Source organism: Aythya fuligula, chromosome 14 (assembly GCF_009819795.1).
Source record: "Aythya fuligula isolate bAytFul2 chromosome 14, bAytFul2.pri, whole genome shotgun sequence".
Classification (NCBI taxonomy): Eukaryota; Metazoa; Chordata; class Aves; order Anseriformes; family Anatidae; genus Aythya; species Aythya fuligula.
The window spans coordinates 18,319,101-18,334,982 of NC_045572.1; the positions used below are offsets into that span (position 1 = coordinate 18,319,101).

Below are 15,882 nucleotides of genomic sequence, written 5' to 3' on the forward strand. Positions count from 1 at the left end.
GATGCCAGCCACCGGTGAGCAGCAGGGAAAGTGTCGCTGAGCCAGGTCCCTGCACAACCCTCCTCACCCAGCAGAGCAAAGCCTCCCCTACGCTTCTTGCCTCCGTGTTCCCCACTCTCCAGCTGTAAGGCAGAGGCCAGCAGCCACACAAAGCTTCCCAAGAAGAAAGCCAGGTCTGGGAGTGCTCACACAAGGCAGAGGTGTGGCAGCGTGCCCCAGCTGCACGCCCGCTGGCCTCCCAGCACAAATGGGTCATGGATACTGGTAAGGGCACGGGCTGCCAGGCCCCGATCCTCCAGGAGTGCCTGGAAGCACACAAATCCTGGGAGGACTGCTGGAGAAATGCACCAAAGCCCTGACATGCACAGGAGATCAGTGGCTCTACCCGTTTGTTTTGTTGTGCATCCTTGTGTGAGGCCACACCACAAAATCCAGAAACTGGGAGCAAACGGACAAAGCGACTTCAGAGGCAACGACTTCAGTGGAAATTTAGAAATATAAAAGCTTGTGTGTGCACAAAGTTCCCACCTCTGCACAAGCACAAAGGATTTATTCTGGAACTAAGCAAGGACCCCGTTAAAGCCAGCAAGGAGGTGGGAGAAGCAGGGACTGCAGGAGGGAAGGAAGAGAGAAGCGTTGTGGGACCACCAGCACCAACGGGAATCGTGCAAAAAAACCTTCTTCCAAACATATTTCTGGGAACATGTCATGCTGGCACGACGCCAAGAGACAGAGTTTATTAAGGGAAAGTTTTTGGATTCCTGCAGCAGGCAGTGTAACAGGCCCCGTGGTTACAAACAGGCCACTGGGGTGGGAAGCCAGTGCCTGCTCTGGAGTGGGGCCAAGGAAAAGTAGGCCAGCTGCCCCGGGAGGCGAGGGCAAGCAGCAGGGACCCTGCCACGGGGAACTCTTCCCACCAGGAAAGTCCAATAGAGCTGCACGTGGACAAGAGCCAGAGAAGAGCATGTTCCCTAGATACAATTCAGGGCATCCCCAGTTCCTGCAGGGTCCCGGCTGCCTCATCTGCCCTCTGTGTGAGCTGATCGGTGCCTGCCATCCGAGGAACCACCGCGCTGCTGAGTGCTGCTCTTAGAGACAGGAAATTCTTGCTACGATGGAAGAGATGCTGCTGTCACTAGTGACCTTTGAAGCCTTCCTGCGGCTCCCTGGAAGTCAGCTAGGACAACCAGAACTGTGTCAGAAAGCTCCTGTGAGCTGCAGGCATACCAGCAGTAAGTAACCCACTGCCCCCAGACATCATTTGTGCACAAAGGAACGACCCCAGCCAGCCCCTCTCACAACCCACTTCCAGGACACTGATGACCTTGAGAGTTTCTCTCCGCATTTATAATTCCGTAAGATATTCTCATCTCCTAACAGATCATTTGGCATTTCTAGCCCCTCACACACACACACCATCACACACAGACAATGTTTCTCCTCAGCCCATCTCCTCTGTACAGCCACTGCCTCGGGAAGCTCACTGCCCGGCTGCTTCCAGCCCCTCTCCCCCAGAGAGAGCATCAGGACAGCAGAGGTGGCTCTGCAGTTTCCATAATTCAACTGCAGGAGCTGGAATGCATCCTTAGCTATACTCCTTTAAAGAGGAGTTAGAGATGCAGTTGATGGCTTTGATAAAAATGAACTGATCTGGGTAAAGTTATTCCAGTGACAGACACTCCAGCTTGCTTGAAAACAGTTTTCCACCTGCTGTTTTTCAAGAAAGCCAGTGAAAAAACAAAAGATTTCAGCAAACACCAGGCTAAGTTATACCAAAGTCCTAAAAACTGCTTAGCTAATGTGCAGGAAAGAGTCCAGCACTCGAGCAGAGCCTTCCAGATGACAATTCATGTTGGCAGAAATCCTCCCACTTCCAGAAACGGACAGCACAGCCCCCAGCTCCTTACCTTGCTATCCAGCTTCTTCATCGTCACCAGGTCCAAGGACTTGAGCGAGTGCCCGGTGGGCGTGATGAAGTACAGGCAGACGTGAATCCTCGTGTCGTGGTAGTTGAAGAGGGAACGGCGGATTTTCAGCTCTTCTTGCAAATAGTTTTCAAACTGCGTATCAATGTACTCAACAATCGGCCTGTAACTAAAACCATACCATTAGCAACCCAGATACTGCAGCTCACAATGAAGCAGCCCGAAGACTTCAGGAGTTCTCCTAGACACATCATGATGCTGTTTAAAGTGGCTGTAAGACTCCAATAATTTAGCTTTATAACAAGAGAAGTGGCACTTACACACAGACCTTATAATCCAAAGGTTGCTGAGGCTGCACTGCAAAGTCTAAGGACAGTGGAGCATGAAAAGACAGCTACAGCCCCACTTCAGGCTCTGCACAGGTCTCAGGGCTGAGCCATCTGGCTGTAGCAATGCCAGATGACCATGGAGAGACCCTGGAGTCCCAGAAAGCCTCTACCTGAGGCCTGAACAAGATGTCTGTGTAATTAAACAAGACAGATCCAGAGCCACCAAGCCTTGCCGGTACAGATAATTCCCAGCCGTGTGCTGAGGACAGCTTGTTAACTGCTCCCACTCCTGGAAGACATCGTTCTCTGCTGGAAACACCTCCTGCAACCTCCCCTGTCCCTTTAGCTCCTCACCCAGCTCGCTCTGCACCCAGTCCCCAGCGCCAGAGGCACTGCAGGGAGCTGCTGCGTTAACACAGACACAGACACCTCCCCTGCTGCACTGCAAACAGCTACAGCTCGTGCCTGAGCATCAGAGGCGAGCCCAGAAATGCCAAGCAGATGGCACGAGACCTGCCTTTCGTCTTTATTTATCTGGTCCCCGAATCCAACCGCATCCACGATGGTGAGCTTCAGGTGGACGTTGCTCTCCTGCAGGTCGTAGGTGCGCGGCCGCAGGCGAACGGCGCTCTCATAGTGGCTGGCTTCCTCCGTCTCGAACGTGGTGTTGAAAAGAGTGTTCATCAGCGTGGACTTCCCAATGCCCGTCTCGCCTAGGGAGGAGAAGTTATTAGCTCCTGGGTACTCTGAGGAGGATTAATTACAGAGCAGAACCAAGTTACACTGGGAATGGTTGCAACAAGCTGCTGGTGACCAAACAATTGTCCGAAGGCAGCTGCAGTCTCGAAGGCCTCCCAGCCTTACTGCAGAGCCAACACGGAGCACTGCGGTCTCATCTCCCCACTGAGGACCAGAGAGCAAACAAACACACAACTTTTCCCCTCCATCGATGCTGACTTTGCACCACAGAAGCTGGAGAGCACAGCTCTAGCAGAGTTTTATTGAGGCTCTGGGTTTGACTGCCCACAGTCTCGCTCCCAGTTCTTCCACACCCCTAATCCTGGGGCCCAACACGCACAGTTAATGTGTCAAAGGACTAAACCCTGTCCTGCTGTAGCCCTTTCCCCCTCCCTCCACACAGCAGCTACACCAAAGCCAGCTGTGCAGCTCCTACTCTGCCCTCTGAGAAGCTCTGCCTTTAGCCAGCGGGGCTGGGACTGCCTCCACCATGCTGCCAGGGTGAAAGCTGGGCCCCGTCCACGATAAAGTTTAGGGACAGTGTGGGTCAGGGCACCAGGGGAAAAAGCGTGCTGCACATTCAAAAAAAAGGCAGAGGCGTACGTACACGCTGATCCTAGCACACAGCCTGGCATGTCCACACACAGAAGCAGCCCTTACTGGTGGGCAGCTGGATAAAGAAACAACAGGGAGCAGCTGGTGGAAGTTTTCTTCATTTTGAGCTCAAAGCAAGCTCTGCACAGCACTCAGAGAGCTGCTGAGATCTGCCTCGGTGCCTGCAAGCTGTCCAGGACAGTCCTGCAGACATGTCACAGGCAGCTCTGTCCTGTGACACCTGTGCAGCATTGACTGAACACCACCACGTGCTGCCTTCCCTTAGCCCTTCCTATTGCCAACAACAGCAAAGATCAACCCTCACCACCTCCATGAGCAATTCTGGTCTGATCCACAAGGCTCAGCCACGGCCCTTGCACCCCCCTGCCTCTTTCTGTGCCTGCGCTGGCAGCCCTCCACACGCCTCCTGCCCCTTTCCCTAGCAAAGAAGGCAGAAAGGGGATGTTAAAGCCTTTCCCCAGCCTCTCCCTACGTCACTGCCGAGGCTGTGTCCCAGCAGGGCTCCTCCAACACAGCCCCAGCCTCCCGAGGCCACCAGCTGAGCCCTGTCCCCGCAGGGCTGTGCTCACCCACGCAGAGGATGTTGAAGCTGAAGCCCTGCGTGACGGACTTGCTGACCAGCTGATCCGGGAGGCTGTCGAAGCCCACATGGCCCCCCAGGGAAAGGTTCCTCTTCTCTTCATTCTGGCAGGGAGAAAAAGACAGATTAGCAGAGCTGCAGGGACAGAGACCCGAGGGGAAGCACCAAGGCCAAGGAAGAGGCACTGCACAGACCCCAGAGGCCCTGCACAGACCCCAACGCTGCCCACATCACCCTGTGCTTTGCTGTGCTTCATCTCGAACCCTCTGACAGCCACCAACACAAGAAAGGAGAGGGGAGAGCACTGCTCTTACTGGGGAATTGCCTCAGAAAGAGCCACGCTACCGGGCTACAAAGCAAAGTAAATATTAGCACGAGTCCCAGCTCCATGCAGCTGGGGGTGGTTAACGAGGGAAATGCCCCCACTGTGTCTTACTGCTGCTGCTCCCCCTCCTCCTCGCCTCTTATTTTAAGTCCTGCAGCACAGAATTCAGCCAGACCAGCTCTGCCTTTCCCCTGACTCCCTGATCCTTTTTTCCTTCGCTGCTGCCCCAAGCCGCGTGCTTCTGTTTGCTCGGCGCGGGGCGAGGATCCCTCCGGCTCTGCCATCTGTGACCACGCCGTTTTCCACTGCTGCTCTGCTGTTCCTGTTCCTGCCTCCCCCACACGCACTTTGTGTCTCCTTCTGTCTCCTCCCTCCCCCAGAGGGGATGAAGCCGATCACCTGTACGGGAAGCTTGGCTTAGAAACAACCACGGTCAGTGCCCAGCGAAACCAGCCAGGGACGGCCCGCCAGGCGCACAGGGGTACTGGGGAACCACACGGGTTCTGCAGTCAACGCCACTCCAATGCACAGCTCAAAAAGCCCCAAATAACCACCACCAACCAAAAAAAACCCAAGCAAACAGCAGAAAGCCATCGAGCAGAAGGCAAAGGCTGCCAGAACACAGCTGTGGTGCTGCAGGGATGGGGGCAGGCACCACCAGGCTGCTGGGCCACCGCGGCTCAGGCTGCTCTCTGCTCAATCCTGTGTCACCAGGAACCAAACTCGTCCCCAGGGCTTCACCAGGATGGTTTCGGGGGATGCCCCAGCCACAATCACCCCGCAGAAGGACCTAAACCACCCACAGACAGGAAAAGATGGGGACAGAAGAGGTATTTGTCCTTTGCTTGGCTCAAGTTGTTCCGTGTCCCTGCCAAACCCAGCCTTGGACCACGGGGCTGCAGAGCACGTCCCGAGGAGAGCCCTGGCTGGCTGGCAGACTTTAAATTAATTCAAGAGGAAAGCAAAAGTGACCTAATAAGCCATGTGCATCTCCCTGGGTCTGCAACGAGACTCCCAAACAAATCAGGAACCTCTCTACCTCATCTTGGGTCAGAGCCTCCTTTATCTCTCGGTTTTGTTACACAAACTGTTTGAATCACAAGAACCACTTGTAAACAGCCGAAGCAGCTCCTGTGCCCGACACACACACACCTTCTGGCTTCCTGCTCCGCTTGTTACCAGCTGGCAGAGGCTTTTAGCCCAGCTCTGTCCCTCGGGACTCCCTGGACAGCCACCGCTGAGCTGCGGGCGGCCTCCCGCAGGATCCTGCGCCGTGCCGGCAGGATCGATGCGCTCCTAACTACACGGAAACAGCCATCGTTTCGAGGCTTCCTGTGGCAGAGAGCGTGGCAGCTGAGGTTTCGAGGTGGCCAAGGGCTCAGCCGAACGCTAAGTGACTTGAGAAGGGCTCCGCAGGCCCAGGAACCCCCCAGCTCTGCCCCTCTGGGCCAAGGCACCCAGCTCCCTGCTCTGCGCCGAGCGCCACCACGGCGAGCAGCTCGCTCCAGGGCGAATCAGGCAGTTGGACCACGACACCTTGCTGCTTCTCCTTCCAGACAGCAAACAGGAGCAGAGCCCAGCACAGAGCCTGCGATGCCGTTTTGGGAAGGAGGCTCACGATGCCTGCTCTGCTGGCGCTGAGTGCCGCGGCTCGCAGGAAGGTTTCCAGGCAACGGGCAGCGCCGCTCCAGCTCCTAAAGCAGGCTCCAGCAAGGCACGGCGGCACCAAAAACTCGGTCATGCTTCAGAGACAGCCCAAATGCATTTGCACAGGCCGTCTTTTCCTCTTTTTTTCAGTGTTTTGTTGCTGCTTGCTGTGGGACAGGGGTGCACTTACCCCAAGGGGCTCACGGGCTCGCCAAGTGGGCGCACCAGCAAGCCAGAGCTCGGGGAAGGGTTTCTGCCAGTGCCCTTGAAACACACGGCTTCCTTTGATTCCTGTAGGCAGCGACGAGCTGGATGGAGTCCAAGGTGCTGCCGATCCCAAAGCCAAACCCCATTTGCTCTGCCCGCAGCTCGGCTGTCACTCAGGCTCCGGAGGCACCGCGCTAGGGCAAACAACAGCAGCAGAGACTGCAGGGTAACGGGGTAAGGAAGAGAAAACGGGAGAGGTTCCCTCTCTCTGTTCCTCCCATCCAACCCAGGAAGCACACGAGCGCAGCAGCCCTGGGAACAGGAGCAGTTCTGTGCAGAGCTGTGTGCTGCATCTACCTGGTGCAGAGCGGAGCCCACCCACAGCCCCCTCCTGCAGCACCAGGACGGGACCACCGGCCCCTTCGGGCAGCTCCTGCTCGCCCAGCCCTGCTCCAGGACAGCCCGACACAGCTCACCTGCTAATAAAAACATCAAGGTCAGGCTCCGAACTGAATTCCTGCCAGCAGATGCAGCCAGCCTGCAAGGCTCGGCGTCTGCAATCAACCCAGAACACGAACACTGCCGTAACGAGGGCAGCAGTCAGGCAGCAGCGTGAGTTGTTGTTTTGGTGTGTTTTGAAACAAGCTGAGAATTTCAGCAGGGCTTTCTCCCCTGTTTGCTGAGGGCCAGGCCAGCCGTGTGCTCACCTCCCCTGCCCGCAGCAGGGGCAGGAGGCCAGGGCAGAAGCAGGCACAAGGGATACGTGGCACAGCCCGGCAGGAGCCACACAGAGGCACAGCCCTGCCCTCCCCGCTCACACTGGGCTCTGCAGCCTCCAAAAAGCTCCAGATCCCTCATCTCACGGCCAGGACAGTCGCTCTCCCACTTCTGACCGGGCAGCAGAGCCCATCCTGGGGCTGCAGACAACCGAGAGGCAGCCGAGCTTCCCTGAAGCCCACGTGGTCGTTTTGCAGCGTGGTAATTAAGGGCTCGTGATGCTCTGAGCGCAGTTTTCCACCAGAAACGGCCCCTGCAGCCCTGAACACCGCCTCCTGGTCACCAGGGGATCCCGTGATGGGAGCTACTGGGGTTTTACCCACAGCCATGGGCAGCTGGCCACCAGCCACATCCCCAAACACAATCCATCCACCCCTCATCACACGGGAGGCGAGAGGAGGCAGCAGAGAAACCAGAGAGATCCATTTCCAGGATTCCAAACCCTCGTCCCTGCAAGGTGTCGGCGCAGTGATCCCGTACAAACCAGGCTCTTCCTGGAAGAGGCACTGATTCAAGCAACACAAGCAGGGGCGCAGCCTGCAGCAGCCACCAACGTGCCAACAACGCTGCAAAAATACAAAAATCAACCCGATCACAGTTTTCCTGCTTCACCTCCGAATTAGCAGCGGTTTCACTCTGTGCTGTTACATTTTTCAAGGACTGCTCCCGGGAACAGTGGCTCTCCTGCTGCCCACACAGCCCAGCAGCTCCGCGCTCAGCACGCCGTCCTCCTGGAGACGCTGGCTGCTGGTGGATGCGCTGCCCTCCTTCTCCTCGCTCTCCTGCCAGGAGCAGCACGAGCAGGCTGGGACTTGGGCACGAAAAACCTTGCTGACATCGGCTGTTTAAGAAATAAAATCTTTTTTTTTTTTAAATAAGAAGCATAAGTCCTGAATTAACCTCAACAAGAAGCGTTCTTTGGTGACCACACGCTCGTGTTTGCTGCCTGCAGCAGCCCCCAGGGCTCTGACCTCCTGAAGGGCGCAGGTGAAGGCAGATCTATGAGCCAAAGCGTAAGCGAGCACCACAATCACGAGTGGTGATAAAACTATTTATTTTTTAAAGTAGGAATTTGGCACGAGGGAGTTGTAAATCCTCGCCCCTGCCACAGCAGGCTCTGTGCGAGCAGCTTGCGAACAGCTCCATAAAACCAAGAGGGAAAACTACAACCTGCAGGGTTTGCCAGCTAACACCTGAACTGAGCACAACTCCTGGCTCCCACCCCGAGGGATAAAATAACCCCGCACCTCCTCGCTTCCCAGCCCAGGAGCAGCAGCAGCAGAGCAGCGCGTGAAACGTGTGGATTTAGCCAAATCCCAGCTGTACCCACATGCCACAAGTGAACTGAGTCACCGAGCCCTCACCTCCAGGCCTCTGGGCAAACAGTGTCAGAAGCCAAACCCCGCGTCCCGGTGCCAGCAGGCACTCCCTGGGGCTCGGCCCGGTTTCTGGATGAGTGCAAAGCACCCTGCGAGGCACTCGCCCCTTCCACAGATCCCAGCCCAGCCCCGGGTGCTCTCTACAGCGTTCAGAATAGATCTCACACTTAAATACCATCTGCCTTGCACATGCAGCAAGCGTGAGCCTGGTCCGTGGTCCTGAAGGCAAAAAGGAGCACACCTGCAGCTCGGCTCATCAGCAGAGAGCTCGGCACCTTTTCGGCTAACTCTGCACACCAACACCACCAGTCCCGGGCAGATTTGCTGAGTGCAAGCACCTGACCCCAGTCTGACAGCCCTCAGCTGGTCCTAAGCACGTGCTTAGGATTCCAGACCCTCATTGTGGGGCACTTGGTAACCAGCCGGGGAAATGGGGGGAAGAAAAACAGGGCGAGAAGTTTAGATGGGGGGTGATGTTGATTTATTATGCTGATTTGTTATGCTAATTTACCACCTGTCTGACACTGGCAGCCGGCTGTGGCTGAGTTTCTCTGCTACCTTCCACTCCAGTCCATCCTGCTGGCCCAACCTCAGATGGGTGGGCAGCTCTGCCTTCGCTGGGACCGTGCAGGGAGGGCAATAATTTTCCTCACTGTGGCAGCCCTACAGAACCCTAAGCCATAACGCTGATGCCGGACACTCCGTCGGTGGCAGGGGAACCCCAGGGCCCTTCACGTGCCCTGCACACCACAGCACACCCACAGGGCTGCGGGCAGGCCCCTCCAGCTGCTGTGTGCTCACAACCAGGAGCTCCAGTGCAGTGCAGTCCCCCCAGTGAAAAGCTCCCGCTGACGAAAACAATCACCAGCCCCCTTTAAACCGCTCTGCTCGGAATGCCAGGAATTTTCCCAGACACTCGAGCCTTTATTCGTGCTCCCAGCTGCACTCCAGGCGGGTGAAAACCTCGCTGGAGAACCCAGATATGGAACCACCACCAAGACGTGCCCCATAAAACAGCACAGAGGCAGGAGACACAGAAGCTGAGGCTCTCTCCTCCGGGCTAACTCAAGGTTACCCTGCCCGAGGCGATGTTTTCCTTGCAAGCTTTTGGTCCTGTTCTCGAGGGAGATGCAGGAGCCCTGAGAGCAGGGAGGGCAGCAGCGCTCAGCATCCTGGAGGAAACAAAACGAGCCCTGGAGCAGGGCCAGTGTTTCAAATACCCCGTGTGTCCTGGGCTGGCCTCAGGGCAGCACAGGCCCCGCTGTGCATGGAGAAGGGCAGCGTGCTGACCACGCTGTGCTCACCTGCCCGCGGGAAGGCAGTCAGGAAGTCAAAGCAGAAAGCAAAATTCCTCCTGAGGAAAGCACTCCTCGGGCAAGCTCCTCGACTCCTTCCCTGTATCCAAGCTCCTGGTGCCAGGATGGAGTCTCGATTTCCAGGCACACCTCGTCCTGATGGCAGCAGCCAGGTAATGGGGCTCCCTCCAGCACCTGTGAGCAGCCAGCCCCGCTGCAGGCACTGCCTTCAGCCTCACCTCATCCTCAGCAGCCTGCCTGCCTTCCAGAAGCAAAACCAAAGTCCTCCAGAGCCACACGACTTGGCAGGGGCTGAACACACCAGCTCCGACTTCCAGCGCTGGGTGTGAAGGCAGCACACAGCTCCTCGTTCTCCCTTACACCACAGCATCCGAGATGACACAGCCACAACCTGTGAAGGCAACATCGATGGAATTCCCTGCAAACAAACTGACTGCTCCTGGCTGAAACTCCCCTCCAGTTTTTTCTACTAAAAAGCAAAATTCCACAAGGAAGCAAAATATGTTTCCTTCCCATAGTCTGTTTTTTTACCATTTCCCTAAAACACCTGTGAAGTAATTAATTTATTGGGAGGGTTTTCTTAATTAAGGCAGGATTAAACCTGCATTTTGCCCTGTCGCAGAAGCCCTGGAGGAGAGCTCACAAAGGAGCCAAGGAGGCTTTGCGGGCATTACGCGCACGGTGCTTTGCAAACATGAACACAGCCTCAGAGAATGAGGCAAGTTGGTTAAGGCAGAGACTGTGGAACGAAAAATGAGAGACATTTCCTCTCCGATGACCTCAGAGGATGAGAAAGTTCAGCTTTCCAGCAGCCTGAGAATTCCAGCCCCCCCGAGCCACCCAAAGCCAAGCAGCATCCAGCACACAAATGCAGCCTCTCCTCCGGGCTGTTCACAGAGGACCCCAAATCAGGCAGCCAGGAGCACAGCACGCTGCCCCAGCTCCTTGCTTTTCCACGTTATCTAGTCACAGCGTGCTCAGGCTCCTGATTTCATGCAACTCCTCAAGCAGCCAGGTCTGACAGAAGAATAATCCCATCCCTGTATCCACCTGGAGACTTCCCCGTGCTCACCAGCGGCGCTCCCAGCTCATGTTCATTTCCTTGTGACCATGAGGAAGAGGAGCAGAAATCCTTCCTGGTTCATCCAGGGGAAATACAAACAGATGTGGAACGAAGCCAAGAGAGGAATTGAGCACCTGCCCCTACGAAGTGCCATGGAAAAGGTTTGGGGCTGTTTTGGGGGGGTGTTAACAAGGGGCTGGATCCCCACCGTGTAACAGCCCAGCTGCTGAACAGGCCGTGCTGGCGATCAGCCCCCGCGATGATTTGTTTTAGTTACCACTGAGAGTAAACACGCCTAATTCCCACATACGTTTCCAGAATTTATTGCCCGATTACAAAAAAATAAAAAACTATTCTTTATATTTTTAGACAAGGGAACAGAGACCTTCTAATGGGAACCCAAGAGTTGGGGTCACCGCTGTCTCCTTTTTCCCCCCCCGCCTGCCTTACGCAACCACCCCACGGCAGCTCCCAAGCAGGGCTCCCAGCCCCTGGACGAGTCTCCTCGGGACACTGCCTGGACGACAGCAGGAGGAGAAGTTTTACATCCCATGGGCACGCAGCTCTGAGTTAAACCACAGCCACCACGTTAACAAGCTGCCTGCTGGGTACCCGATTAACGCAGCCTCCGCGAAGCTTCCCGGTGCATTAGCACAGAGCAGCTTCAGTCTGAAGACTCGAGGCCATGGGAAAAGAAAAGAAAAGAAAACCTCTACCTGAAAAAGGCACGTGGGAAAAGGCAGGCTGAAGGGGCTGCTCAGTCTCTGTGAAACCACGGCATAACCTGCGTTCCCCAGCAGGAGCTGCAGAGGCAGGGGAAGCGAGGAGAGCGCTCCTGCACGGCACAGCCTGCCCCATGGGTTCCAGCAGGAACCCACTGGCTTCTCACCTCCAAGGGATGCTGGAGACATTCCCCGAGTTGTTTCCTCACACTCATAACGTGGAGGTGGCACAGGCTCGGGGCAGCAGCCAGGGAGGACGGCGGCAGCCCCAAAACCCCCTGCAGGGATCCAGCGTGGGCGCTCTCACCTCATGCTCCCCGCTGCGATGCGCTCCCCGGGCTGTGCGAGGCACAGGGAGCCAGAGCTGCACGCTCCATGGGAACCTCTCTCGAGCCGTCTGACATCTCAGGAATTCCTCGTGTGTGGGAGACGGACGCTTCTTGGCTTCACAGAGGAATCCGCACATCTAAACAGAGCGCTGCCTCCAAACCCCCGACCCCACGGCCCGGCCAGCCGCAGGCTGAGGGTGCTGAGCAGGGAGGAACCTGGGGAGCCCCCAAAATCCCCCCATCACACCACTCCGGGGGGTGCCAACTGCCCTCCTGGCTCTGCTTTGGCACCCAAACACCATGAGCTGGGGTAAGGCCGCTTGCAGCAGGGGGAGGCTCTGGAAGGAAAGCACCAAGGAGCCCTGGGCTTTGGGATCATTTTTCTCCCTTGAGCTGCTCTGGGACTTCCACGTTCCCTGAATATTTGAGTCCCCCTCCGGCGCTTTTACAATCCCTTAAAATATTTGAGCGCCGAGCTTCAGGTACGAACCTCGGAGCTTGCTGCAGCCGCAGGGACGTGGGAGAAGTGAAGAAGAGGCAGATGGGCGTCAGCTCGGGGCAGGACAGGGTCACGTCTGAGGACTGCGGCTAACCCGAAACCAGCAGGGCAGCTTCTCCCATCCGCAGCCTGCAAGGTGCTGAGGACAGGTGCTGGTAACCCAAGCTAATCTCCTGAGCACACCCCCACCCTGCACTTCTTCCCGTGGCCTCCCAAATTCCTCCGCTTCTTGCACAACCCGGGAGAGGCCACGGCAGCATCACGCCACTCCTTCCCCTCCCAGCCTCCGAGCCAAAGCAGCACGGGAAGGAGAGGAGCACGAGGAGCAGGGCAGCCACCGAGGGCACCGGGCGCTGCCTCGAGCCCAGCGGGGACACTCGGAGACGGGGCTGCGTCCCTCCCCGCAGCTGGTGACAGCGCTGGCATTCTCCTACAGAAGATAACATTTAGGCAGCTTGTGGCCTTCCAGCGGCGCTGGGGACTGGCTGACAGCTGCCACCACGGCACTGACGCCGAGTCCTGACGCCGTGCCGGCCTCCTGAAAGAGTTATTCTTTCGGGCTTTCGTTTGTTTTGCCGACGCAGAGGGCACGCACGGCCCCAGCATTTGCCAGCTCACGTCCTTCCACCCACTGCCTCGGCGCTCGCTGCGATTACGAGCGGCTCAGAGCGGCTCCCACGCAGAACAACATGTTGCATCTCTTCTGCAAGAGGAAGGGATGCTCTGGATTCGCCACAGCGGGGAAGGAAAAACTATAAAAATCTCTTTCTGGGCAAGATTTGTTCCCAGCGCACAGCCCCAGAATAAGCGTTCAGCTGCAGCGGGCTGTGGTTGAGCTAATTGGGCCTGCGGTCGCAGCAGTCGGGGCTGGCTTCCTGCAGAAGCACAGGCGAGCCTCCCGGGGAGGGACTGCAGGGATTGGAGAGGCAACCACCAATTCGCCTGCTCCAATGGAAGCCCGTTTCCCCATCCCTCCTTCCCAAAAAAAAGCTCACGCTGCAGGCAGAGGAGCCGGCCAGGGCACGGAGGGAGAGGGCTGCTCCCGCTGGGCTCGCTTCCTGGCGCACGTCAGCAGCTCGGGGAAAAAATCTGTCGCTTCTGTTCGGCGCTGCATGGGGGAGCACCTGGATTTTTCCCAGGGAAAACCCTTCAGAAAGCTAAAGGTAAAATAACCGAGGGGAAGAAAATAAACAAACATTCACGGGAAATTTAACTCCGGAACTTCCAAACGGTGCCACCGGCTGGGCAAAAAGCAAGGAGGGGGAATGCCCAAATCTGAGCAAACCCCAGTTTCCACTGGAACTGAGTCACGGAAGCATTTCCCTCTAGAGCTTGATTAAAGGAAGATGTACGCCTAGGGTTAGGGCCAGCAGCCACAGGGCTTCTGGCAACCACCCTGGCACAGCACACAGAGCTGTCCTCAGCCCGCTCCGCACAGTCCTTCACCTAACGCTGACCCCTCACGCACCGGAGGGGTTGAAGCCTTGCAGTCAGAAAGAGAAACCAGGAGCTCACAGCAAACAGCAGCAGAATTGCATGAAGTTTCTCACGACTTGGGCAGCTCAGAGCTTCCCCTCCCTCCACAAAGTTAGGGCAGGACATGAGGCAGGGGCGTAAATCGGCTTCTCCAGCAGGTAACGCTCACACGTAGCTGCCAAACAGTCCCCGAGCCGCCCGGCAGCTTGCTGCAAGGAACAAATCTCACTGTCTTTCCGGTGAGGAAGACGTTATTCATCTCTCCTCTGTGCAGAGCAGTGGTTTTTCTGACAAGACCTACTATGAATTAACACTTCTTGGTAAAGTGGCCAATAAAAGCCCAGAGACCGAGAGCTAATGTGAAGGAACCTCGGGGTGGCAGGAAGGCACCGGCACCGTGACCACAGCTCACCCACGGCTGTGTGCGCATCCCGGGCCCTCCTCACCGGGCATCAATGGTCACAGAGCCCTCGTCCACGCACGAAGCCACAGCCCTCACACCAGTCAGCTGTGACATCTTCAAAACGTACGGCGTCACGGTGATCCTCAGCCCAACGTGGAGGCCGAGGCCAGCTGCTTGTCCCTGCCTCTGCTAGCCTGGTGCTTTTCAGAAGAGGCAACGGAGAAGGTCTGAGCTTGACAATACATAAAGTGTTTCATAACTGACCCAAACTCTCACCCACAGCCCAGATTACACAAAGTCATTACTTGCTGTTTAAAGGGGGCTGTTGCTGAGTCGGAGTGTGATGAGGAGGCTGCAAGGAAGACACCCGGGTATGCAGAACTGATGCCTGCACACCCAGCCCTGACCACGGCAAAGGTGAGTCACGTTCCCGGGGCAGACCAGCAGAAAACTGCAGCCTCCAGGGGCCGGAGCCGACCGCCCTCACAAGCAGGACATTCACAGAAACAAAGGCTGTCTTGAGCACCGCTGGTGCGATTCTGCTGCCTCTGAGGCAGCTTTCTATAGGCGAGCTTCCTTTCATTTGCTTTTGTTGGTCATTTCCAACAGCAGCACTTCAAGGGAACTTGATTGTGCTGGAGACAGAGGCATTCTGGAGGACTGTACAAGGGCAGCACGCATCTGGGGAGCTTTCAGAACGCATTATCCAAACCTAAGGGTCACTACATTCCAGGATGTCAGTGTCAGCCGGACACTTAAAATAGCTTCACCAATCTGAATAGCCTGAATTATTGCACACCAGAAACCTCCTGCGGGGGCTTTTTCAACATTATTTCCCACTGCAGATACAAACAGCTGGTAGAAATAAATGAATTTATCATCGGTTGTTGGCAGTAGCAAACCATTCCCATTCAGACTTTACGCTCAGAGGCACAGCGCCATGAAGTGACACCACGAAAGCCGTAAGCCCTACAGAACAAACAGCTCTGAACACCTTCATCCCGAGGCCTCCACGAGTCTGCTGGGGGAGCAGCGGCAGCGCAGAGATGTGCACGGAGGATGAAGGAAAGAGAGCAGCCGGGACAGCCCTCTGCCCTGCATCAAATGGGATCAGGACGCTGCTCTCCCTGCTCCTGCCAGGCCCGAGGTTTTGGGCAGAGCTGCAACATCGTCCAAAGGCAGAGCTCAGCAGCGAGGCGCTCAGCCTGCAGATCCCTGTGAACCCACCCTCGCTCCCTGCACAAAGTAAGCAGATTTTCTCCTAATGGAGCCGGGCACCGAATTCACGCTGGAGTGCAGCCATTTCCCTTCGGTGCTCAGATGGGAGCCAAGCATCTTCGGGAACTTTTAGTTTAAAAAAAAAAAAAAAAAGTGACAGAGCATTGACGTAAGCACACCAGGCGGTGAGGTGCCCACACCAACGAACCCAAGATTCAATCCCATTTTCCCCCAGGCTGGGCAACATTTAGGCTCTGGTAGCAGCCCAGAAAACCCGAGCAGGCACCAGTAGAGCCCAGCAGGCTCCCAGTAGCGTTACACAGGACACCGCAAG

General features: G+C 56.5%; 1 protein-coding gene across 5 annotated transcripts in view; it reads right to left on the minus strand.

The window, feature by feature from the left end:
• Nucleotides 1-15,882, minus strand: part of SEPTIN8 (septin 8) — a 35,322-nt gene that overhangs the window by 19,071 nt on the left and 369 nt on the right. For 4 of the 5 annotated variants that reach the window (XM_032196627.1, XM_032196626.1, XM_032196630.1 and 1 more), the window contains exons 2-4: nucleotides 4,177-4,291; nucleotides 2,772-2,967; nucleotides 1,908-2,094 (exon numbers count right to left, since the gene is read on the minus strand). In XM_032196627.1, coding sequence (XP_032052518.1) covers nucleotides 1,908-2,094; nucleotides 2,772-2,967; nucleotides 4,177-4,291 — 498 coding nt within the window. The remainder of the gene's footprint in view (nucleotides 1-1,907; nucleotides 2,095-2,771; nucleotides 2,968-4,176; nucleotides 4,292-15,882) is intronic. The other variant, XM_032196629.1, reaches the window with a different exon arrangement.